The 24,741-nt window shown below is 45.7% G+C and overlaps 1 protein-coding gene across 1 annotated transcript in view; it reads left to right on the forward strand.

Moving 5' to 3' along the window:
* Nucleotides 1-24,636, forward strand: part of LOC138362818 (cell adhesion molecule Dscam1-like) — a 59,859-nt gene extending 35,223 nt beyond the window's left edge. Inside the window, exons 5-6 of the mRNA XM_069321382.1 lie at nucleotides 13,623-13,772; nucleotides 23,227-24,636. Coding sequence (XP_069177483.1) covers nucleotides 13,623-13,772; nucleotides 23,227-23,354 — 278 coding nt within the window. The 3' untranslated portion in view covers nucleotides 23,355-24,636. The remainder of the gene's footprint in view (nucleotides 1-13,622; nucleotides 13,773-23,226) is intronic.
* The last annotated feature ends 105 nt before the right edge of the window (nucleotides 24,637-24,741 follow it).

The following is a 24,741-nucleotide window of genomic DNA, read 5'->3' on the forward strand; positions in this document are numbered from 1 at the left end:
GTACAACTTGTACGGTTTTATCGTACCAAGGCGCACACTCCTACACTTCGTAGCCCATCGATACCGATGCTCAATAGTCCAGAAAAGCGCACATTTTCAATGTTTTTATATATATCGCAAAATCATTCAGTTTATATTATTGAATCCCTTGTGTAGAGACATGATGCAACTCGCATCTTACTGTATACTTCTTACGGATGACTGACCCACTTATCCGTCCCACTATACTGTGGTGATAATTGGTGGGAACGAGGACATTGCTCCCTTCCCCTCCTCAGGTTAAATACTTGCTTGACTCTTACTCTCCAGCTTCTCTACAGCAACGTGTTATTTTCTTTTGATTTTCATCACGTTGTGAGTAAAATGAAATGTAAACAGAATAGTGAGCATGACGGCCGGTGCTCAGCTCCAGCAGCACCAGCATCAGAACTGTTTTGACTACATTATTAAAATACAAAAGCGAAAAGCACGACTATTCCTCGACGTCCCCACCAGGGTGTTCTGGCCTCATCACTGAGCTATAATATCTATATTATGAATATAGCTCCGCCATATTGGAGCACTGTGCGTACAGCTCCATGTGTGTTTAGAACAAAACTTACACTGTTTAGGCCTCGTCATGAATGTATATTAGAACCGGCTGTATAAAAATCAATATCAACTTTATCACATATATGACTTTTATTAAATCTTAAAGACCTATTTAGCTTGTCTTCAAGTTTTAAAACATAAGAAGATACAGCTTTATCAACATTAATATGATAACTTGCCTTACAGTCCAAGTATTTAAACGGTTATTGCTGTAAAATGAATCTAATTAAACAAGGTCGCTATTCACTCATAAGAGTGATACATATTACTAACTCTTAGAGCTACACATTATTTAATATGACAACTTTACTAATTAATTAGTGTTTAAAGCACCAACAATTAGCACGGTTTTTCTGGCGTCACCGTTAATATACACCGTTAATTTACATGCTTAATGTTTTTGTGTATACTGTATGCAGTGTATATTTTATTTTTGTATAGCTTTTGGATTTGTAATTTGCTGAATTAAATTATTTATAGCTCTAAAAGTTAGTAGCTTTATCCTTATTAGTGGAAAACGAATTTATTTAACACGTATGACAGAAACAATTGCCAGAATAATATTTAGTGCTGTAAGTTTACAAGGTTTCTCGGCGAGAACTGTAGGCTTGGGAGCCGGTCGGCCGAGCGGACAGCACACTGGACTTGTGATCCTGTGGTCCCGGGGTCGATCCCGGGCGCCGTCGAGAAACAATGGGCAAAGTTTCTTTCACCCTATGCCCCTGTTATCTAGCAGTAAAATAGGTACCTGGGTGTTAGTCAGCTATCACGGGCTGCTTCCTGGGGGTGGAGGCCTGGTCGAGGACCGGGCCGCGAGGACACTAAAAAAAAAGCCCCGAAATCATCTCAAGATAACCTCAAGATATTGGCATAGAAGCTTTGTCTTCAACACTCTTGAAGCTGCAACAACCAGTGTTTTATCCGTGACATTCACTGTCCATTTGTTACATCCTGGTGTTCCCTCTCACCATGATTTGGTGTCATTTGCAAAACAAACGAGGATCGCGACCAACTCTCAGCCTTACCACCAGGGCATTCTGCTATCGTTGTAAGCAAAAACAAGCGAGCATCGCGGCCACTTCTCGGCTTCGCTACCATTTTGTTCTGGCATTATCGTAAATAGCAAAGCATAGTAGCCAATTCTGGGCTTAAGTACCAGGATGTACCTGGATTATACCTGCATGGGGTCCCGGGAGCTCTACTTGCCAAGCCCGGCCCGGGGCCTGACTTGACGTGAGAGGATATTTTGTGGACGTCACAAACAAACACGAGAAGGCATCAGAGCCAGATCTCGGCCTGTGCACCAGGACACTCTGGCGTCGTCTTCTCTTTATCGCCACTTTCCAGGTTCTCCCGCCAATTTATGTTGCTACTTCCGTCTTTTACTGTTTTTACTGGTTTGCAGCCCACTGGTGTACTGCGTTGCCCACACCGTTCCCCCTCAGTTGTTTCTCGTGTGTTAAACATACTGCACTATCATTTTCCTTATCATGTTTTGGGACTTTATGTAATTTATATTATTGATTTTTGGTGGCCATTCGACTTCGTGGGCTGGAGAAAAGTATGTAGGTGTTAAGACATGAGGCTGGAGTGTGTCATCGCCTGCATGGATAACATGACGCTGGGATCTGTTAGTGTGTTGAAGAGATGATTGTTATGACCAGATCTTGTGGCTTTACATCGTCAACTGACCCTGGCACAACTCTGGCCATGAAGGAGGGTTCTCGTGCGGCACTTAGTGCCAGTTGCCGTCCGCTGCACTCATGCTTCATTAACAAATGAAAGGACATTAACATATATTTTTCCGAACATTGGCATACAAAGAACTGAACAAAAATGTAAATATAGTTTACTGTGGTTTTTAGATCCATAACAGCCCGGTATTGTACTCTTCTAATTGTGCTTGCTATGGTTGAGCTTTGGCTTATGGTTCTGCTTCTCGGCTGGTGTACAGGTTCCTGAGCATATTGGGCTCTATCATATCTACGTTTGAAACTCTGTGTAAGGAGTCAACCTCTATATGCAGCCATCTCGACCAATCCATCTCATTTTTTTACGTTCATGTCTCCAACGTACAAATTACAAAATACTATGAAAAGTAGCAGCTGACAAATATCCACGGTTTCTATACATGGTTAGGTTAGGTTAGGGAGGTTGTTGGGGTTCGCACGTGTCTGGTTAAGTAAGCACATTTGAATGTTTTACATTGTGGCAAATAAATAGAAATGCTTCTGCCAGTCTAATACAACGTTTGTAAACATCGCTGCTTTGTTGTTGATAAATGATTGTAGTGATTGTATTCCATCACTACAATGTTAATAATAGTGTGTGCAGCATCTCAGTAAAGTTTAGAGTGATTTTATATCTTTAATATACAATCTTCGTACCGGATTTGAGGAGCATAATCATCGACAGTACTTACTGTCGATCAAGGCGCGTCTGGGATCCCTCGGATGTAGGTTCGAACCCTCATCACGGCCCTTGTGGATTTGTTAGTGTGTAGTGTAGTGTGCTCACCTAGTTGTGCTTGCGGAGGTTGAGCATGGCTCTCTGGTCCCGATGTGTATACTCACCTAGTTGTGCTTGCGGGGGGTTGAGCTTTGGCTCTCTGGTCCCGATGTGTATACTCACCTAGTTGTGCTTGCGGGGGTTGAGCTTTGGCTCTCTGGTCCCGATGTGTATACTCACCTAGTTGTGCTTGCGGGGGTTGAGCTTTGGCTCTCTGGTCCCGATGTGTATACTCACCTAGTTGTGCTTGCGGGGGTTGAGCTTTGGCTCTTTGGTCTTTGTGTGTGCCAAGATCTGTGTCAGCACCCCACGTTAGTGTCAGTAAGTGTGTCTCCTGCGTAGCCCTTAAACAGCGCTGAATAATGTCAACATTCCAATACTCTACCCGGGGTGGCCTTGGGCCTAAATTACGACATTATAACCCATAAATATTCAGAATTTGTTTAATATATTTTTGACTTGTTGATGAACTAGTAATATATATACACTGGCGATTTAAATAGCATTTAGTTTAATGATTAGTTTGCGGGCGCGAGCTGAGAAGTGGAGGTAATATATAATTGTTGCCGTATCCTGTATTATTTAATCTTATTTTAAGTAAAGTTTTATTTCTAGTTTTATAGATTAAAATGGAGAAAATAGCAAAATAGCAGTTGACTTTCGTTGGATCTGGTGTACCCAATTTTTTGTTTACATAGCTTGTGTTTGCTTGTGTGTGTGTGTGTGTGTGTGTGTGTGTGTGTGTGTGTGTGTGTGTGTGTGTGTGTGTGTGTGTGTGTGTGTGTGTGTGTGTGTGTGTGTGTGTACAGTTATAACGTCATCAAAGTAAACAAATCTAAGAAAGGTATAAACAGCATTTACTTACGGAAGTGCCAAACTGTTTACAAGCAAGTCTTAAACAAATTCATCAAGATGAATTTAATATACACGTAAGCGCATGTGTAAAAGTCCTTTTTTTTTAGAAGATAATATTAACCTCTGTGTTTGCGTGCTGAGGCCGGCCATCGTTAATTAGCGACATATAAACATTTTATCGTAGTGGTCCTTGTGAGGCTTACCGAGATGCTGTACAGACTTCCCTCGGGGTTGTGATGTGAAGCAAATGACATTGTCAACGCCAGGACCACCCGACATGTCTCACCTGTCTCATCTAACACGTATACTTGAGTAGCTGGGAATGACTCTGGGCTCTGTCTGTCTGTCTGTCTGTCTGTCTGTCTGTCTGTCTGTCTGTCTGTCTGTCTGTCTGTCTGTCTGTCTGTCTGTCTGTCTGTCTGTCTGTCTGTCTGTCTCTGTCTGTCTGTCTGTCTGTCTGTCTGTCTGTCTGTCTGTCTGTCTGTCTGTCTGTCTCTGTCTGTCTGTCTGTCTGTCTGTCTGTCTGTCTGTCTGTCTGTCTGTCTGTCTGTCTGTCTGTCTGTCTGTCTGTCTGTCTGTCTCTCTCTCTCTCTCTCTCTCTCTCTCTCTCTCTCTCTCTCTCTCTCTCTCTCTCTCTCTCTCTCTCTCTCTCTCTCTCTCTCTCTCTCTCCTCTCTCTCTCCTCTCTCTCTCCTCTCTCTCTCCTCTCTCTCTCCTCTCTCTCCTCTCTCTCTCCTCTCTCTCCCCTCTCTCTCTCCTCTCTCTCTCCTCTCTCTCTCCTCTCTCTCCCCTCTCTCTCTCTCTCCTCTCTCTCCTCTCTCTCCTCTCTCTCTCCTCTCTCTCTCCTCTCTCTCCCCTCTCTCTCCCCTCTCTCTCTCCTCTCTCTCCCCTCTCTCTCCCCTCTCTCTCCCCTCTCTCTCCCCTCTCTCTCCCCTCTCTCTCCCCCCCCTCTCTCTCCCCCCCCCCCCTCTCTCTCTCTCTCTCTCTCTCTCTCTCTCTCTCTCTCTCTCTCTCTCTCTCTCTCTCTCTCTCTCTCTCTCTCTCTCTCTCTCTCTCTCTCTCTCTCTCTCTCTCTCTGTCACATACACACACACAACTCCACGTAAACAATATCACGTGGTCACGTGACGGATCAATAGTGATCACAGCTTCACTGCACTTTTGTTGCACTTTTCTCTCGTTGACATGTGAGTGTTAGAAGCCCCTGAGTGTGGTCAGTGATATAAGTGTTCCCTCTTTTTGTGTCTCTTGAAGTGGTGTCTCAGAAGTACGTGACTCAGGTGTGGGACGAGAGCGTCCTCAGCGGCAACTCTGCTATACTAAAGTGCGTCATCCCGTCCTTCGTTGCCGACTTCGTCAGCGTGCAGGCGTGGGAGGACCTTGAGTCTAGGACTTATGTTACGTCAGATAATTATGGTAATGCCGGAGCAGTAGGTCCAACACCGCCTCTCACTCCTCAGTGTTCTCCCTCGCCTGAGTCTGATCCTCAGGTGTTTATCAGCTCCTCTTAGCAATATTAACACTTTACAGTTGTTGTTGAAGTAACGATGTTAAGATTCGTCTTGCAGAATGCTGCAGGTGAGGTGAGATGGCGGCCGTGGAGGATACATCACTGATCACATGTCACTCACACTCTCTCTCTCTCTTCTTCTTTTTTCTTCTCCTTAGACTGTTCAATACGTTGCAAACTAATGTATTTTTTTTACATTTACATTTCTTTACAAGGTGATAAAACAATTGGTATTACCTATCATGTGTGCTCTTAGAAATTATAGCACTGATTTTTTTCTATTTATCCTAAATTTCTCCCAACATAAATGTTCTGTTATTTATGCTTCAGTTGTTTAATTTGTCGTGTCGGTCAGTCTTGCTCTCTGAGTCTTCTCAGGCTGGTTGGTTACTTACTCATGTTACTGCTCCAAGCTGCAGAAGTAAGCAGAACCTAGTTGGTGCTCCTGATGTGTTTGAGTCTCAGCTCTCTCTCATTTTTTTGTTTTACTTAAGTACATCTGTACTTGTGCAGCTACCCTGGCTTATATGAAGAGTTACATAGATAAACGCATACACAACTAGGTTATCTTGAGGTTATCTTGAGATGATTTCGGGGCTTTCAGTGTCCCCGCGGCTCGGTCCTCGACCAGGCCTCCACCACCAGGAAGCAGCCCGTGACAGCTGATTAACACCCAGGTACCTATTTTACTGCTAGTTAACAGGGGCATAGGGTGAAAGAAACTCTGCCCATCTCGAAACTCTGCTCACCCATAGGTGAGTACACACACACCTCGACCGTCTACATAACACGGTATATAATCTACAGTCTTCACCAAGACCAAAAACACACGTTTAAAACATTACAACACATCATGCCTCCTCCTCCCCCTGCAACATCGTCCTCTGTTAATTTCAGGCGACCTACTGTGTTCCTCCAACCATTTTAGGACGCTGATTTAAGTAGCAATTACAAAAGGTTACTTTGGCCCCCCGTGTATTAACCTTTGCTTCTCGTTTACCCACACGCCATAGAGGGGAGGATTTACTGCAGAAGGATGGGTGAGAAAGGGGGGGATGGGAGGAAGGGGAGAGATGAGGAGACGGGGAAGAGAAGGATGGTGCGATATGTGAGTGTGAGGAGAGGGGGGAAGAGATGGCGGAGACATCACGTGGCAGAGATATTACGTGTCATCCACGTAAAAGTGAGGGGAGATGCAAGGCATCAGGAGTAGATAGAGTAGAATTAATAGGCAGGTGGGAGAAGATTTCCATATCTTAATTGTCTGTAGGGAGACCAAACTTGTCATTGATGTTCGGAAAGTTTCCCCTCTTGACAAGTCCTCAGTAGAGGTGCTGCTTGTGTGCTTGCCTCTGGCGTCTTCCAGTAGAGGCTCCCTCTGTCCTCGTTTGTACTATTGTCTCCGTTATCTCTATACAAGACTGGACACTCTACACTGTATGATATTCTTCCCACCGTTATTTGTTTCACCGAAGATAAGGCGCCATTAGATTGTCGTGGTGCACTCACATGTTAGAGACCCTGAAACGTGTGTGTGTGTGTGTGTGTGTGTGTGTGTGTGTGTGTGTGTGTGTGTGTGTGTGTGTGTGTGTGTGTGTGGACACGGGCGAAGTAGACACTGAGGCTAGTGTGTGTGTGTTGTAGTGGTGTCGCAGAAGTACGTGACGCGGGTGATCGACGAGGACGTGTTGGCGGGCAACGCGGCCATCTTCAAGTGCATGATCCCGTCCTTCGTGGCCGACTTCGTCAGCGTCGAGGCCTGGGTGGACTCCGACGCTCGTCTCTATAAGCAGGGAACATCTTACGGTAACCAAGCACGCCCACCGTCTGTCTGGCGGAGACGGAGCGACTGCACCACCTCTCCCTTCACCCTGCAGCCCTCTCTCCCTCTCCTTCCCTCACCCTACCTTTATTGTCTATACCATAAATTTTCACTTATCCTACTTTTTCTCTTTTGCAGTTTAATCTCCTCGTCCTTCTCTCGGTCTTTGTTGTTTTGGTTTATATGGATTTGTTCTTTTTTGTTTCTGAGGAAAAAGAGTATCGAGGTGTAGCGTTCAGGAGAACTGCATTCCCTTTATAGGCAGTAGGTGTACTGGCTTGTGTGTGTGTGTGAGGGTTTGTGTAGAGGCAGCAGGCGCATTGTTGAGGCAGCGGGAGCATTGTTGAGGCAGCGGGGGCATTGTTGAGGCAGCAGGCGCATTGTTGAGGCAGCGGGAGCATTGTTGAGGCAGCGGGAGCATTGTTGAGGCAGCGGGAGCATTGTTGAGGCAGCGGGAGCATTGTTGAGGCAGCAGCTGCATTGTTGAGGCAGCGGGAGCATTGTTGAGGCAGCGGGAGCATTGTTGAGGCAGCAGCTGCATTGTTGAGGCAGCGGGAGCATTGTTGAGGCAGCGGGAGCATTGTTGAGGCAGCAGCTGCATTGCTGAGGCAGCAGGAGTATTGTTGAGGCAGCGGGAGCATTGTTGAGGCAGCGGGAGCATTGTTGAGGCAGCAGGAGTATTGTTGTATATCTCGTGAGTATTGTTCACATCCGTCTCTTGTGTGCCTCAGATATAAATGAGCCTGAGAAATCCTTTGAAGATAAATTTCTTTCCAGGTTGCGTATTTCAGAAGGTAATTGTGGTTACGGTTTAATCTAACATGATGCAATTTTCATAAATTAAGGCACGACTGATTGCTGCTAAGGTCGCAGCAGATTATCTGACTGTATTCAGTTCACTGTACTCGGCGTTATCTCTGCCGGCGTGCTGGTACATAGTACATAAGGCTTGCTGTAACACTGGAGTGACGGAGGCGGTGGTGGTGATGTTACAGTGGTGGCCCAGGCGTACGAGACCCGAGTCAGCGACGAGTTTGTCATCCGAGGAAACGCCGCCATCCTCAAGTGCTCCATCCCGTCCTTCGTCGGCGACTTCGTCAGCGTCCAGTCGTGGGTCACGGGGGAAAACCAGGCCTACTACCCCTCTGCTAGCTATGGTACCACACCCAGCACCTATCTATGGTTCCTTGTGGTAGATATATATCCCTGTATTTATCTGTTAGCTTCTGTTTTTAATGGCCGTGTCGGAGACGTTGGCCACGGCTTCTGAACGCCTCTTTTCCATAGTTTTGCCGATGAATTTTTTTGTAATTTATATTGAACTGTAGCACTGTCTTAGCTTCGATTGTTACAGGGGGAAGGCTGGTCGTCATGTACATAGTAATCCACCACACACACACTGTCCTTGGTTATTTATCATTATTTTTTCATACCCATCCAACACTTGATCCTAATCCCTTCTGGTAGTAACCTTTTAATTATTTTGTATACACCATGGCACCATACACACCAAGTCCTGTTTTTCTGTTTGAGTTGTAGTTAAGCTGTTCTCCAGCGTGTCGTCATACAACCACCACCTCCCCTCGTCCCTGTGTGGTAGTGACGCCACAAAGCCTCTGTACCCGAGGGAACAATCCTTGCAGCACTGCGTTTTATCATTGTCATTTCAGATATAGACAAAATTATAAGTCACAGCTTCGTGTCATTCTTTGCAGACAATACAAAAATCTGCCTTAAAATTTCTTCTGTAGAAGGCTTTGAAAGCGTCAAGCCAATACCAATAAAGTATTCGATTGGACAAGAAAATAGCATGATGTTTAATTCCAGACAATTGGGTATGGTAAAAATTAAGAAAAACGAAACACAGGGTACAAGACCCTGTATTTAAAAGATACAAGACTCAGATCTCCTCATAGAAGGAAAACGACATGTAAAAATATCTGGGAACAATAATGTCAGACGACCCAACGTCTAGCGAGCATAACAAAGCAATTATAGCAACAGCCAGGAAAATGATAGGATGGATCAAGAGAACCTTCAAATCCAGGTAATTTCACCACAATGCTCATCCCATTCAAATCACTTGTGCTGTTCCGCATTGAGTACTGCTCAGTATTCACTCACCGCTTTCCAACCAGGAGAGATTTCTGAAATTAAGGGAATACAGAAAACATATACGGCACACATGGACACGATAAAGCACCTAAATTATTGGAACCGTTTCAAAGCTCTCAAAATGCTCACTGTTGAAAGGAGACGAGAGGTATCAAATAATATATATACGGAAAATACTGGTTAAGTCCCAAATTTGCACAGTTCAATAACATCATACTTAAGCGAACGATATGGCAGGATATGCAGCATAGGGCCAGTGAAGAGTGGTGCCATAAGCTGTATAAACAGGAGAGGCCTACGGCTATTCAATATCCTCACAGCGAGCGTAAGAAATTCCTGCCGGAACAAGAGTGGGTGTGTTCAAGAAGTAATTTGACAAGTTTCTGTAAGAAGTGCCAGACCAGCCGGGTTGTTGTGGATATATGGGCCTGCGGGCCGCTCCAAGCAACAGCCTATTGGACCAAGTTATCACAAGTCAAGCCTGCTGAGGCTGGGCTTGGGAAGTAGAACTCTCAGAACTTACTCTTGATTTGCTCGAGGAAATATACACTGTACCGTGGTGTCAAACACCCAACACCTCTCCGTGATCCCCGTGTGGCAGCCACACGGGGGTAGCCTACACGGGAAGCACCACACCTCCCGTGTGCTGTACATCCAACACATCTTCCTCACAAGTCATATTTTATATTTTGGTTCAAGGAGTGGACAGTCATTTCAAGCTGTGATTTTATTGTGATTTACTCCATAGAGGAAAGTGTATTTGATCCCCCTCCCCCTCCCGCTCGGGTACCTACTCACAAGTTTGCTCACAGGTTAATAATTGAGGTAGTGGGAGCTGCCAGACGGATGATGTGAGCGCCACCCGACACCTGTCTCATGGTGCTAATGGCGGACAACAGACGGGTTATTTTTACCGTCACACACGTTACTGGTTGAGTGTATATCTTGTGTTGCAGCATTCTGTGTCGCTGTTGTTAAGATGTGTCAGCCCCTCATCTGGCGATACATGTGACTCCCTCGACCATGTCTCTCCTTGACTCTTTATTATGTCTAGTTGTCTTTCACTGGCCTCAGAGTGACGTCGGCCCGACCTGCCTTGGCCCTACTGGGTGAGCTGGCAAACCCTATACACATGATCTCATGTTTTGTTAATCTAGCTTTTTAACACTTCGGGCGAAGCGTGGCCGGAGGACTGCTGGCACCAGTGGTGTATACTATACTCTGCTCTCAACTGCAGACAATCACTGACGTGGGATGTAAGGGTAATTATGTTTTAGCCTAGGAGCCAGGGACAGCCGGCCGGAAGGTGCGTTGCTGCCCCATTTCCGGCGGATTGACGTCATGCTTATTTTACTCCGTGTAGTTATGTTCTTAATTGTTATTTATACTGTTGTTGGTGAACATTGTCTCTCCCTAATGCAGAGGGAGAACATGGTGGTGGTGGTGGATGCGGGCGAGTGTTGGAGAAGCAGCGATCACCACCACCATCACCGGCTATAACCTTGTTATATTATATGACCTTACATATGATAAATATAATGTATTCTATATGAATTTCCGTGTTGTCAGTGGGAGAGAATGGTGGTGCATGCACACTGATTTAATAAAATGTAATCTTTTAAATGGAATATCGACAGCTAAAAGCATTTAGTTTACCATCATTTTCTCCCCACTTATAGTAAACACTTGTCGGTTTGTACTTGTAGTTTTGTACTTGTTATTTCTGTTATATAATGTCTGTTTCTTGCTTGTTCTTTGAATATATATTCAGTTATAAATAGTACAGTATATTTAAATTAAAGTTGTAACTCATTTGCATTTTATTTGCTTGATAAATATTAGTAATTTAACTCTCGTTAAACTTACAAATTATATTGACTTACACAGTAAAGTAAACAGTAAAATTTCAAATGTATGTTTGGAGGTTGCATTAGCTTGAAGAATATATTTTAAAGTAACTTTCCTGATTAATTAAACTTGCTAATAAAATTAAAATTTTCAAGATATATAATCATTTTGATGAATGTTTTAGGTTAGGATTTTAGAGTAAGTTTGTGTTGGAGGGTGAGTTACGTGCCCTCCAGCAGGAAGTTTGTGTTGGAGGGTGAGTTACGTGCCCTCCAGCAGGAAGTTTGTGTTGGAGGATGAGTTACGTGTCCTCCAGCAGGAAGTTTGTGTTGGAGGATGAGTTACGTGTCCTCCAGCAGGAAGTTTGTGTTGGAGGGTGAGTTACGTGCCCTCCAGCAGGAAGTTTGTGTTGGAGGATGAGTTACGTGTCCTCCAGCAGGAAGTTTGTGTTGGAGGGTGAGTTACGTGCCCTCCAGCAGGAAGTTTGTGTTGGAGGGGTGAGTTACGTGCCCTCCAGCAGGAAGTTTGTGTTGGAGGGGTGAGTTACGTGCCCTCCAGCAGGAAGTTTGTGTTGGAGGGTGAGTTACGTGCCCTCCAGCAGGAAGTTTGTGTTGGAGGGGTGAGTTACGTGTCCTCCAGCAGGAAGTTTGTGTTGGAGGATGAGTTACGTGTCCTCCAGCAGGAAGTTTGTGTTGGAGGGGTGAGTTACGTGCCCTCCAGCAGGAAGTTTGTGTTGGAGGGTGAGTTACGTGTCCTCCAGCAGGAAGTTTGTGTTGGAGGGTGAGTTACGTGCCCTCCAGCAGGAAGTTTGTGTTGGAGGGTGAGTTACGTGCCCTCCAGCAGGAAGTTTGTGTTGGAGGGGTGAGTTACGTGTCCTCCAGCAGGAAGTTTGTGTTGGAGGGTGAGTTACGTGTCCTCCAGCAGGAAGTTTGTGTTGGAGACACGTGGAGGATCTTGAGTGGCCTCTGTCGTACTCTCCAGCAGGAAGGTTGCCATGTTTGTGGTGTGGTGATGGCGGGTCAAAGCTGTCAAGGTCGCCTCGCCACACACACACATTGCCCCACACACCTGACGTTCACTAAAAAAAAAATATTTTGTTTTTGAGCTCCATCGTCATCAGTTCCAAAGTAACTGTTTTTGCAAATTAGAAAACTCAAATGTGTTGATGATAACTTAGAAGCTTAGAGTGTTCCTTGTCGTGTTCCTTGTCAGGTGGTGTGTTGCGTGTGACGTCTTCAGTAACATGGCAAGCTTTACAGCTAATATTTTTCATAAATAAATTAAATAAAATATTATTTGTTGCCATCACAGCTTCACTTTCATAAGATAGGTTCATAGCGGGGGTTTATGTAATTATAAAAAGGTTTTTAAACGCCTATTTCAAGCCTCTCAAAACCTCTCGTCTCCTGCTACCACGGTAGAGACCAGACCGGGACGGATGTGGGCGGAGCCAGAGACCGTGGAGGGCGGGTGGAGAGGTGGTGAGAGGTCTCAGCAGCAGGAGCAGGAAGTGGGTGGGACTTTGAGTTAGTGGGCGGGGCAATGGCTAGCAACACAGCCTGGTTGATCACTCAATGCTGACGCTGTGCAGGGTGCAGACATCCGCTGTCTGGTGTCGTTAAAACTGAAGCTGTGATGAGGTTAATCTTGAGGCTATATACACGGGTAGCTCTCTTCCTGGACTTTTACTTACATAACTAAACTTATGTGCTGCTGATTTTTACACTAGAATGTAAAATTTGTATAAAATAACTAGTATACTTGAGATTTTTTAAATAAATGAATATTTGTAGTGATATTTGCTATTAAGAAACAGTTAAAGTTAAGGTCCTGAAGTAAGGTAAAGAAGATGTGTGAAGACACAACATATCGTGATGTCTGCCAGCCATCACATGGTTGCTGCGGATCATCACCGGTCTTCTGGGCTATTTAGATTACCTGTTGCTAAGCTTCATTATTTGATATCACAATAATATTCTTATACAGTCTCATTACAAGAGTACAATCATGTGCCAAGGAAATATAATATAGAGGAGACAATTGTATGAGTCAGCGATACCTGACAGATCAACATAGTGTAAAGTATTTGTAAAGTCAGTAAAACATTTTGCTGCGACAAGGACGGGTAGTGTAGAGACTCGTGGGTCAATATAAAAGTCCAGGAGGAGGTGTTAGCCGTGAGAGCTGAGCGCAACACCTGTTGGGACCCTCACGGGGACTCATGTGAACCCTCGTAGGACCCCTCTGGGACTCCTTTGGGATCTTTCGTGGGTACCTATGAGACCAGTGGGACCCATGATGGAATCAAGCAGGTGTGAGCGGCAGCAGGCTGCGAGGACATTGTAATAACGCTGGTGTGTGTGTGTACCCTCAGACGGCAAGTACCTGGTGCTGCCCTCTGGCGAGCTACACATCCGAAACGTCAACTCTGAAGATGGCTTCAAAAGCTACAAGTGTCGAACTGTCCACCGCCTCACCCAGGAGACCCGCCTCTCTGCTACTGCTGGCCGACTTGTCATCTCCGGTAGGTCCCTATCCCACAACCAAAGTGGGCAGCCAGGGGGGTGGGCAGCCGTTGGTAGACAGCCAGAGGGTGGGTTGGCAGCTCGTGACAGGCAGCCAGGTATAGGCTTCAGCACCTATTATGTAGGCAGCCAACGATGAACATCAGGAAGATGGTGTAGGCAGAAAAGGAGAGGAGGACAGATCTCAGCAGGCCAGTTTGAGGGCAGTCAGAAGTATACAGTCAAGGGCGGACAATAATGGGTGGGAGTATTTTGGAACGGACAGATGGGGGTGAGCAGGAAAGCGCGAGGAACAGAGGGTAGACTGTTCAGAATAGACAGTCAGAGGTGAGTAGTCTAGAATGCAGGGTTAAAAGGGAAAGTAGTTGAGTTGAAAATAAATGGGTAGTAGGGAGAGAGAAGGATTATTGACCAGGAATAAGAGATATTTATAAGGGATAAGGGTTACTGAGGATGATTAAGGGGTATTGGTGAGAGATAAGGGTTACTGATGTGGGGAAAAAAGTTAATAAATGGGTGGAGAGATGGTAGAGGAAGCTGGGAGCTGGTACAGGAATCTGGAGAGATAGGGAGGAGGCTGGTAAGATGGGATAGGATGGTGGGAAGATGGTATAGGATAGGGGAGAAGAGGTAAGGAAAATGAGATACAAGGCTGGGAAGATGGGAGAGAAGGGTAAGAAGATGGGAAAGGAGGCTGGGGAGAGGGGAGGTTAGGCTTGTGGGAGGGGAGGCTGGGGAGATGGGAAGTTAGGCTGGTGGGAGGGTAGGGTAGGCTGGGGAGAAGCAATATAGAGGGAGGAAGTATTTTGTGCATGTTCATTTATCATGTATGTTTATCATTAATACAATAAAGTAACGTAATATTACCTGTTGAATACAATTCTTTTAGTCATATAAAACTGTATTGTCATAATATAGTAACCTCAGATTATACTGCATATAGCTGTATCAATTTGTTTACAGTTTTGCTTGAAAAGTAACTTAAATTTTGAAATAGTGAAGTATTTTGAAGTAAAGTAATTATATTTTGAAGTAAAGTAATTATATTTTGAAGTAAAGTAACTATATATTTTGAAGTAAAGTAATTAGATATTTTGGAACTCTTGACATATATTGTGTGTATATATGACAAACCAGTGACATCCTTGGAAAGACATTTTCACAACAGTCTGGACGCTAAGCTGTCATGAAATATATTGACACATGGTAATATTAGTCGGCTGGTGTGAGGTGTGTCTGGGGATGCCGCTGGTGGTGAACAAGGAGCCTGAATGTTGGGATAGGGTACCCCTGCCGTCTCGCTCGTGTCTCAACTCGCTAAAGTAACTTCTCTTAACTCATTGGCTCATCCACTAAATTCATTCGTTATGGCTCTTTAACATTGCCACTGTCAATTGCTTTGATCAGATCAAATTTGGTGTAATTATCTAGGAATAACCCGATTGGCAAATGGTCTCTGCCTGTGAGAGAGTGAACACAGCGTCGCGCGTACACACACAGTCTTGTGCGTGTCTCTAGCTGCACACGCGACACGTACACACGGCGGTATACGTGTACAGTAAAGGTGTAGGCGAAAGACTAGTAGGTATGAGGAGGTACGCACCGCGGTACAGCTCCGATGATGCTGGGTAGGAGAAACAACGTCAGAGTTACAGGACACGGTACAACGGTAGTGAGGGAGGGCGGGAGAGGTACACACCGCGGTATAGGAGGGCGGGAGAGGTACACACCGCGGTATAGGAGGGCGGGAGAGGTACACACCACGGTATAGGAGGGCGGGAGAGGTATACACCACGGTATAGGAGGGCGGGAGAGGTACACACCGCGGTATAGGAGGGCGGGAGAGGTACACACCGCGGTATAGGAGGGCGGGAGAGGTACACACCGCGGTATAGGAGGGCGGGAGAGGTACACACCACGGTATAGGAGGACAGGAGAGGTACACACCACGGTATAGGAGGGAGGGAGAGGTACACACCACGGTATAGGAGGACGGGAGAGGTACACACCACGGTGCAGGCGTAGTGAGGGAAGGCGGGAGGATGGGAATATACCTAAAGACATACCATTACCACTTTACTGACTAATTCTCTAAGCCAGTTATAAGTAGATGTGACGGTCAGTCTCTTCGCTGGACGTCTGGTGGGAGCAAAGGTAAGTAATACTTGTGGTTTGTCACTCTGGCGCCTCCGACACCCACCTCCTGGCCCCGGCACGTCATGTCCTCGCGGGCCGCCTTCAGCACCCCGCCCCGCCTTCAGCACCTCGCCCCACCTGCACCCCGCCCCGCCTTCAGCACCCCGCCCCACCTTCTCCAAGCGACAGGTCCTAACCTCTCTCGCGGCGTGAGGCCTTGACACAACAGTGTTCCTGCCGAATCAACATTTACTTGGTATTGTTAACAGTAAACGTTGAGTTCCCAGTTCATGTGGGGGAACAAGTGCGACTGTTGACAGCGGCAGTTGTAGGTGTTGATGCCAGGAACATCGCTGTGTGTGTGTGTGTAGGGAGCTCACGCCGCTGAGAAAAGGTGGCCAGAGTGTGGTGCAGTGACCATTATGTTGCTGCTGTCGTGTCTTCACGTCGCGAGAGTGAAACTTGTCATAATGAACACCACTTAAGATCTTATTTGATCAAGATCACATGGTGCGTGAAGTAACTACCAATAAGATAACCCTCCCTACAGGGAGTCTTGGCTGTGATAGCAGCAACACCTGCTTGTGTGTGTGTGTGGCTCCATCGACGCCATTCACAGATGCAACAGAAAGACATAAGCTCCTTTCTTTCTCCAACTTGATGCGCCAGGGTGACATATTGTGTAGTTGGTAGAGTAGTCAATCTTCGGTGTCCTGAAGGATGGTTTGTGGTGCTCGGTGCACCTGGACTCACTTGTGTATTGTGAAGTTATTGCACTGTGTGAGGCGAGGGAGGTACAACTTGAGGTGGATACGTGACCAACATCGTGATGGTAATACCATATGTCAGCGAGAACACGTGTTGCTGGATACTCTGTTGTTCAGGTTGTTTACCAACAGAACCTCTTGTGTTGCGATATTTCACCAACAGAACCTCTTGTGTAGCGATATTTCACCAACAGAACCTCTTTCGTAGCGATATTTCACCAACAGAACCTCTTTCGTAGCGATATTTCACCAACAGAACCTCTTTCGTAGCGATATTTCACCAACAGAACCTCTTTCGTAGCGATATTTCACCAACAGAACCTCTTGTGTTGCGATATTTCACCAACAGAACCTCTTGTGTTGCGATATTTCACCAACATAATCTTTCTCGCCTGTAACGCATTTTATCAACAGTCCGTTTCATTCATTAAGTATATATTAATATGGTTCTTATATTATCTATACAAATTTACATTTTGTTCACACTGCTTCATAGCCTATTTGATCAGTTCTGCCTCACAGTAAATATAGACAGATATTCAGGGAGTCTAATGTTTATTCACCCCGTTATATGGGCTAAACAAATTAAATATCTTACAAATTATGGGAAAACAGTTTCCGGTAACTAATAACACCACTCAAGATATTTATATTTGAAGCAAACTACCACAGTCCAGTCAGCAAACCAGTAAACCAGAATTTAGTAAACTTTCACGTGAGCCTCATTGGTAGCCCGCAGGTCATCAAGGCCATAGATTATTTCGTCCCAGACATTAGGAAGAATGTCGTGCATAACGTCTCGTGAACCGCTCTTCATCGTGTCAGTTCCCGGCTTGCTCGTCAGACGGGTTCCTTTACGATTATATATAACGTCTCTACAGTAATTAGAGATTTGGTGTCAAGAGCACACATTGTGATGGAGTGTGAAGGACGGATTGATTTAGTGCAATACACATATTGCTGTCTCCTTCATTGTTGTGTTTGTGTCCGGAGTGTCTGTCCTCCAGGACACAGCTGCTCCTTAGTAACACAGCTGGTCCGCAGCAACACAGCTGGTTCTCAGCAACACAGCTGGTTCTCAGCAACACAGCTGGTCCTCAGTAACACAGCTGGTCTCAGTAACACAGCTGGTTCTCAGCAACACAGCTGGTTCTCAGCAACACAGCTGGTCCTCAGTAACACAGCTGGTCTCAGTAACACAGCTGGTCCTCAGTAACACAGCTGGTCCTCAGTAACACAGCTGGTCCTCATTAACACAGCTGGTCCTCAGTAACACAGCTGGTCCTCAGTAACACAGCTGGTCTCAGTAACACAGCTGGTCCTTAGTAACACAGCTGGTCCTCAGTAACACAGCTGGTCCTCAGTAACACAGCTGGTCCTCAGTAACACAGCTGGTCTCAGTAACACAGCTGGTCCTTAGTAACACAGCTGGTCCTCAGTAACACAGCTGGTCCTCAGTAACACAGCTGGTCCTCAGTAACACAGCTGGTCTCAGTAACACAGCTGGTCCTTAGTAACACAGCTGGTCCTCAGTAACACAGCTGGTCCTCAGTAACACAGCTGGTCCTCAGTAACACAGCTGGTCTCAGTAACACAGCTGGTCCTTAGTAACACAGCTGGTCCTCAGTAACACAGCTGGTCCTCAGTAACACAGCTGGTCCTCAGTAACACAGCTGGTCTCAGTAACACAGCTGGTCCTTAGTAACACAGCTGGTCCTCAGTAACACAGCTGGTCCTCAGTAACACAGCTGGTCCTCAGTAACACAGCTGGTCCTCAGTAACACAGCTGGTCCTCAGTAACACAGCTGGTCCTCAGTAACACAGCTGGTCTCAGTAACACAGCTGGTCTCAGTAACACAGCTGGTCCTTAGTAACACAGCTGGTCCTTAGTAACACAGCTGGTCTCAGTAACACAGCTGGTCTCAGTAACACAGCTGGTCTCAGTAACACAGCTGGTCTCAGTAACACAGCTGGTCTCAGTAACACAGCTGGTCCTTAGTAACACAGCTGGTCCTTAGTAACACAGCTGGTCCTCAGTAACACAGCTGGTCCTTAGTAACACAGCTGGTCTCAGTAACACAGCTGGTCTCAGTAACACAGCTGGTCCTCAGTAACACAGCTGGTCTCAGTAACACAGCTGGTCTCAGTAACACAGCTGGTCCTTAGTAACACAGCTGGTCCTCAGTAACACAGCTGGTCCTCAGTAACACAGCTGGTCCTCAGTAACACAGCTGGTCCTCAGTAACACAGCTGGTCTCAGTAACACAGCTGGTCCTTAACAGCTGGCCCTTAGTAACACAGCTGGTCCTTAGTAACACAGCTGGTCCTTAGTAACACAGCTGGTCCTCAGTAATACAGCTGGTCCTTAGTAACACAGCTGGTCCTCAGTAACACAGCTGGTCTCAGTAATACAGCTGGTCCTTAGTAACACAGCTGGTCCTCAGTAACACAGCTGGTCTCAGTAACACAGCTGGTCCTTAACAGCTGGTCCTTAGTAACACAGCTGGTCTCAGTAACACAGCTGGTCCTTAACAGCTGGTCCTTAGTAACACAGCTGGTCCTTAGTAACACAGCTGGTCCTTAGTAACACAGCTGGTCCTCAGTAACACAGCTGCAACCCGTTCTCGCAAATTTAATAAGTCAATATTGACTTATTAAATATGTGCATAGGTGACATACTTAACATAATAGTTTCCCTTGAAAAGCTTCATAGAAAACACCGACCTTACCTAACCTACTTAGTATGTTAAGATAAGCATGTTATTGCTTCGTAATTACAATTGTTACTTAACCTATACCTATAATAGGTTAAGTAACAATTGTAATTACGAAGCTATAAGATGCTTATTTTAACATACTAAGTAGGTTAGGTAAGGTCGGTGTTTTCTATGAAGCTTTTCAAGGGAAACTATTATGTTTAGTATGTCACCTATGCACGCAACTAATAAGTCAATATTGACTTATTAAATTTGCGAGAACGGGTTGCACAGCTGGTACTCGGAGGGCCACAGCTGGTGTCACTGTTGTGTGGATTATGATCGTTGTGTGGGGTTGTGATTGTCGTGTTTTGACTGTTGTGTATTATGTGTTTTGTAATAGTTATGAGGTTGTGACTTTCTGTGTTATGTTAGTTGTGGTTGTTGTTGTGTTTTGTTATATGGGTTTAGCTTGTGTGTTATGTGGGTTGTGAATGGTCTGTGTTGTGGGGGTGTGAGTGTGTTATGTGGGTTGTGAATGGTCTGTGTTGTGGGGGTGTGAGTGTGTTATGTGGGTTGTGAATGGTCTGTGTTGTGGGGGTGTGAGTGTGTTATGTGGGTTGTGAATGGTCTGTGTTGTGGGGGTGTGAGTGTGTTATGTGGGTTGTGAATGGTCTGTGTTGTGGGGGTGTGAGTGTGTTATGTGGGTTGTGAATGGTCTGTGTTGTGGGGGTGTGAGTGTGTTATGTGGGTTGTGATTGAAGGTTGTGTGCTACGTATGTTGTGAGTGTTATGTGAAAGCGTTATGTCTTTGGAGCGCGAGTGTTGTTGTAATATGTTAAGTTGTAGTAATGTGCTAGTGCACTGTGTTGTGTGTGTACTCACCTAGTTGTGCTTGCAGGGGTTGAGCTTTGGCTCTTTGGTCCTGCCTCTCAACTGTCAATCAACTGGTGTACAGGTTCCTCAGCCTACTGGGCTCTATCATATCTACATTTGAAACTGTGTATATCTACATTTGAAACTGTGTATGGAGTCTGCTTTCACCACATCACTGTCTGTGTCTGTCTGTCTGTCTGTTTTGTGAATGGAGAATACGGTGTTTTTTTTTTCTCCTGTGCACGCAAGCATCTCCCACCTGAGCATTGTTTGGGTCGCTTGTTCTCCAGGGCTGAAGTCTCCAGATGTGTGAGGTTCACATCACAGGTGCACCAGCTGCCGTGACAGTCTTGGTCACGCTCACAGGGCACGATGCTCTTCCTGGAGGATATTCCACCCTCTGGAGTTGTTCCTTACCGTAACATTTCGCCAGGCTTTGCGCGTCCAAGTGCGGCAAACCCCAGAGACAAGTTCGTCGATGTCAGCGCACAGTGTAACCAAAAACGATATTTTCTTGAATTTAAATTAATAAAAAATTAAATATTCCATATTTTTGTATGTAGCTAAGCCTAGGATAGGTTAGATTAGGTGTAATGATTTTGCTGGCAATTATATGTATATGGAGTATGCGAGTGAACAATTTAGAGGTTCGGTTCGGACACAGGAAGAGAGTGAAGCACTCTTAGAGAAACGTTTGAACGTAATCAGTTGTGTGTCAAATGGAATTTTTTTTATTCATAAACACTGAGTTGACGGCTGCGTTAATGACAATTTTTCCATTGCTTGTGAGGACAAGCTGTCATGGCCAGGTAACGTGAGTGAGTGAGGACTGGAGAGCAAGCAACCCATCCTCAGACTATGCTCGTTCATTTGTTGGCAATTATGGAATTCATTTGTGAAGAGTTGCGTTTCCAGCATTGAAAGTGAGCAAACCGCTACTCGAGAACTGCTTGAACATAAACAAGTGGGAGTTTTCCAGCCCGTCCTCATAAACAAAGGCCAAAGTCCATTCCATGCACCCGCCAAACCCCCTGTTTATGAATGAAAAGCGATTTACACACGACTCACAACTGCTGAAGTTCGAACATATCCGGAACAAGTGCTTCACTGACGAATTTTGTTCGAATCACAACTCTATAAATGGTTCACCCACGTACTACAAATACAAATAATCTTCAACAGAACCTAAACACCTGACCTAACCAGTGCCTAAATATGTACAATATGCTAATATATAATAATATTAATTTATATTTGAAAAAATTACAATTTTTATTGAACAGCATGTTAAAATTGATGACTGCGTCTTTGGGGTCGACCGCTGGATGGAATGGACTTGGTCTGAGGACCAAATACAAATAATCGCCAACAAAACCTTAATACCCAACCTGACGTAACCTACGCCTAACTATAAATAGAACTTTACTATATAATAATAATAATATATAAAGGAGAATATACGTATTTTTAATACACAATACGTTAAAGTTGATGAATGCATCATTGGGGGGGGGGGGGGGGGGGGCTTTAACGAGCCTGGCCTGAGAACGGGTTGTTCGAAGTGCACCTCTAACTGTTTCACCTAAATATCTGACGTAGCCTAATCCAGACGCAACTTTAAACAAAGATAATATTTATAATAATATTTGTTCATATTTAAAACAAATCCGTTTTTTAATACACAGCGCGGAAAACGGGTGAATTTGTTTTGATGACGACTGCAGTTTGGATGAGGAGGGATTGTATAAATGGTTGGGGGGGGGGGAGCTGACTGATTAATAAACATTTGGACAATGTAAATAAGGAAGGGGTGTGGAGGGAGGGAGGGCAGGCGAGTTGTAACGGTGGTACTTGCAGAGGCGGTGGCGCTAACAGGCCCGCGGCTCCCCACCAGAAACAAGGCTCAGAACTTCGTGGTAGAAGCTGCGTCCTCCACCACTCTGCTGTGCGAGGCGCAGGCGTCCCCCCCGCCCTCCACCAGGTACTGACATCACTCCTAATATCTTAACTTAGCTGGCAGGGAGGAAAGTTGAGGCTGGGCGCTGTATAACAGCTTGTTGCCTTGCTCCCCCTTCCCAGCACCAGCATGTTGCCTTCCCACGCCTCCAGGCTCCTTATTGGCGACTACATTCCACCTAAATTCACGGGACAACGTATTGGAGTGAACGATATGGAAGAAAATGCAGAATAGAACCAGTGAAGAGCAGAGGTGCCATAGATACAATCAGAGAACACTGTATAAACATCAGAGGTCCGCGGTTGTTCAACGTCCTCCCAGCAAGCATAAAAAATATTGCCGGAACAACCGTGGACATCTTCAAGAGGAAACTAGATTTATTCCTCCAAGGAGTGCCGGACCAACCGGGCTGTGGTGGGTATGTGGGCCTGCGGGCCGCTCCAAGCAACAGCCTAGTGGACCAAACTCTCACAAGTCAAGCCTGGCCTCGGGCCGGGCTTGGGGAGTAGAAGAACTCCCAGAACCCCATCAACCAGGTAACTTCGTGTGGGATCCCTCATGTTAAGTACTGTGGGAGACGTGTGTTTACTTGGGAAATTTAACTTACAAATACTCATGAAAGTTGTGGTCAGTTATGATGGCAGTGGATAGTTTTGGTAATGTTGAACAACTGGGGGAGAGGGTGGACGCTTGTAGTTAAGGTAATAGTTGGTATTCGTGGTATTGTTGTGATTGATGAGCCACATTCTGTTTTTTTTTTTTGTCATCAGGAAAATTAGTCACTTCTAGGTAATGAGATGCACGTTCAGGCTCCTCTCTGTCTCGCCCGCCACTAACACATAAGGGTTTAGAGTTGTTTATCCAGTTAGGTTCTTGGCTAGCAAGGCTAGTCGGACAACACACACAATCATTGCTATTATCTTGTGTAGTCCTTGAGCGATTCTAAATTGTATTATGTTCTACACCGTTAAGTGTATTGAAACGAAATGAACATTGGGGTTAATAAGGGTGTTGTGGACAGAGCCAATAGGTCTGGCGGGGCCCCAGCTGCCCTCCAAGGAGACGGGCTCCATGTTGACACAGAGGGCCGGGGCTTCCTTCTCACTCTTCTGCCAAGCGCAGGCCAACCCACCTCCCGAAGCCAGGTGAGTACCCACCATCCGTACTCATCATGCCCACCCCTACGTATTTGACTATCGCATCATACTGCCTTGAATATATCCTTATCTGTCTTTTCGCACCCTATTTCTGACCCATCTACAATTTGCCCAGAGCTTCTCATATTTTCACCCGTCTAAATCTGGCTCTGAGTAGCATACTGTTCTGTGCCCCCACACTCTTACACCCTGTCCTGGGCACCCACACTCCTACACCCTGTCCTGGGCCCCCACACTCCTACACCACTACACTATCTTGGACATCCCACACTACTACATCACAACACCCAGCTCTGGACAATGTCCCTGCACTTGTCTTTACTGCCAGCCCCTCCCCTCCTAAGCTCTAAACTCCTTCCTCTACACTTAAACATCGACACCTTAGTTAGATCACAACACCACACAGCGTAACACACACACTTCGTTACACCCCCCCCCCCTGCAACACGTACACACATTCCTATACACCTTAACAACTATAAACCGCGATAACTATACATCTCGGCACTCGTACACCTCAACCACGATACTGGCGAAATTCAGAGTTTACAGATAAACGTCAACTATTGCGTGGTTCACCCAGGGAAATCAGTAACAATAACTGGTTAAACTGACGGATCGTAGTAGAGGCAGCAAGGGAGTGACTGTGTAACAGCTGGTTATTCCATAGTGTGGCAGAACACTCGCACGCTCGCGGACAAAGAAAATACCACGGTCACAACATTAAATTTACGGGTCAGTTCAATACTTGTGGGAGTGGCACAGGAGCGAAGAGGCAAGGTGAACTGACCTCTCGTACCTTTCTTTGGCGGACACGTGTGGCGCAGACCCCGTGGGCAGCAGCACGCCCCGCCTCCCCAGCAGGGAGAGGGGAGTAATAGTGCAGCAGGAGGAAGGCTCCTCTGTACCTCTCTTTTGTGAAGCTCAGAGCCACCCACCTCCACGTTTTGGGTACGTCCATTACTCTACAGTCTCCCATTTTTTATTTTATGATTGATGTTGGTGCTCCTGGTGTTATTTTTGTCTCTTAATGGCTTATTTTAACAATTGAAACGAAGGAATATAGGTTTTAGTTGGTTTAAAGTAAATATGGCGCGCGGAACCCCTACCCTAACACTGGTTGCCTGGAGCACAGTGAGAGTTGTGTAGTGTACCTGTGTATTATAGATGAGTTCCCCCCCCTTGCCGCTCTGCTCGCACCCTCCCCTTCCCACCTCCACCCTCCCTTACTCTTTCCTTCCCACGATCCCTTTCATTCTTTCCCTTCCAGCTCTCATCCTCTTGCAATGCTTGCAGCACTTCACTTCCAAACACAAATAACGTCCTTCTCTTCTCCCCATCCCTTCACTACCTGCTAAATTACACCTCCTGCTCTCCCT

Source organism: Procambarus clarkii, chromosome 9 (genome assembly GCF_040958095.1).
Source record: "Procambarus clarkii isolate CNS0578487 chromosome 9, FALCON_Pclarkii_2.0, whole genome shotgun sequence".
NCBI classification, from domain to species: domain Eukaryota; kingdom Metazoa; phylum Arthropoda; class Malacostraca; order Decapoda; family Cambaridae; genus Procambarus; species Procambarus clarkii.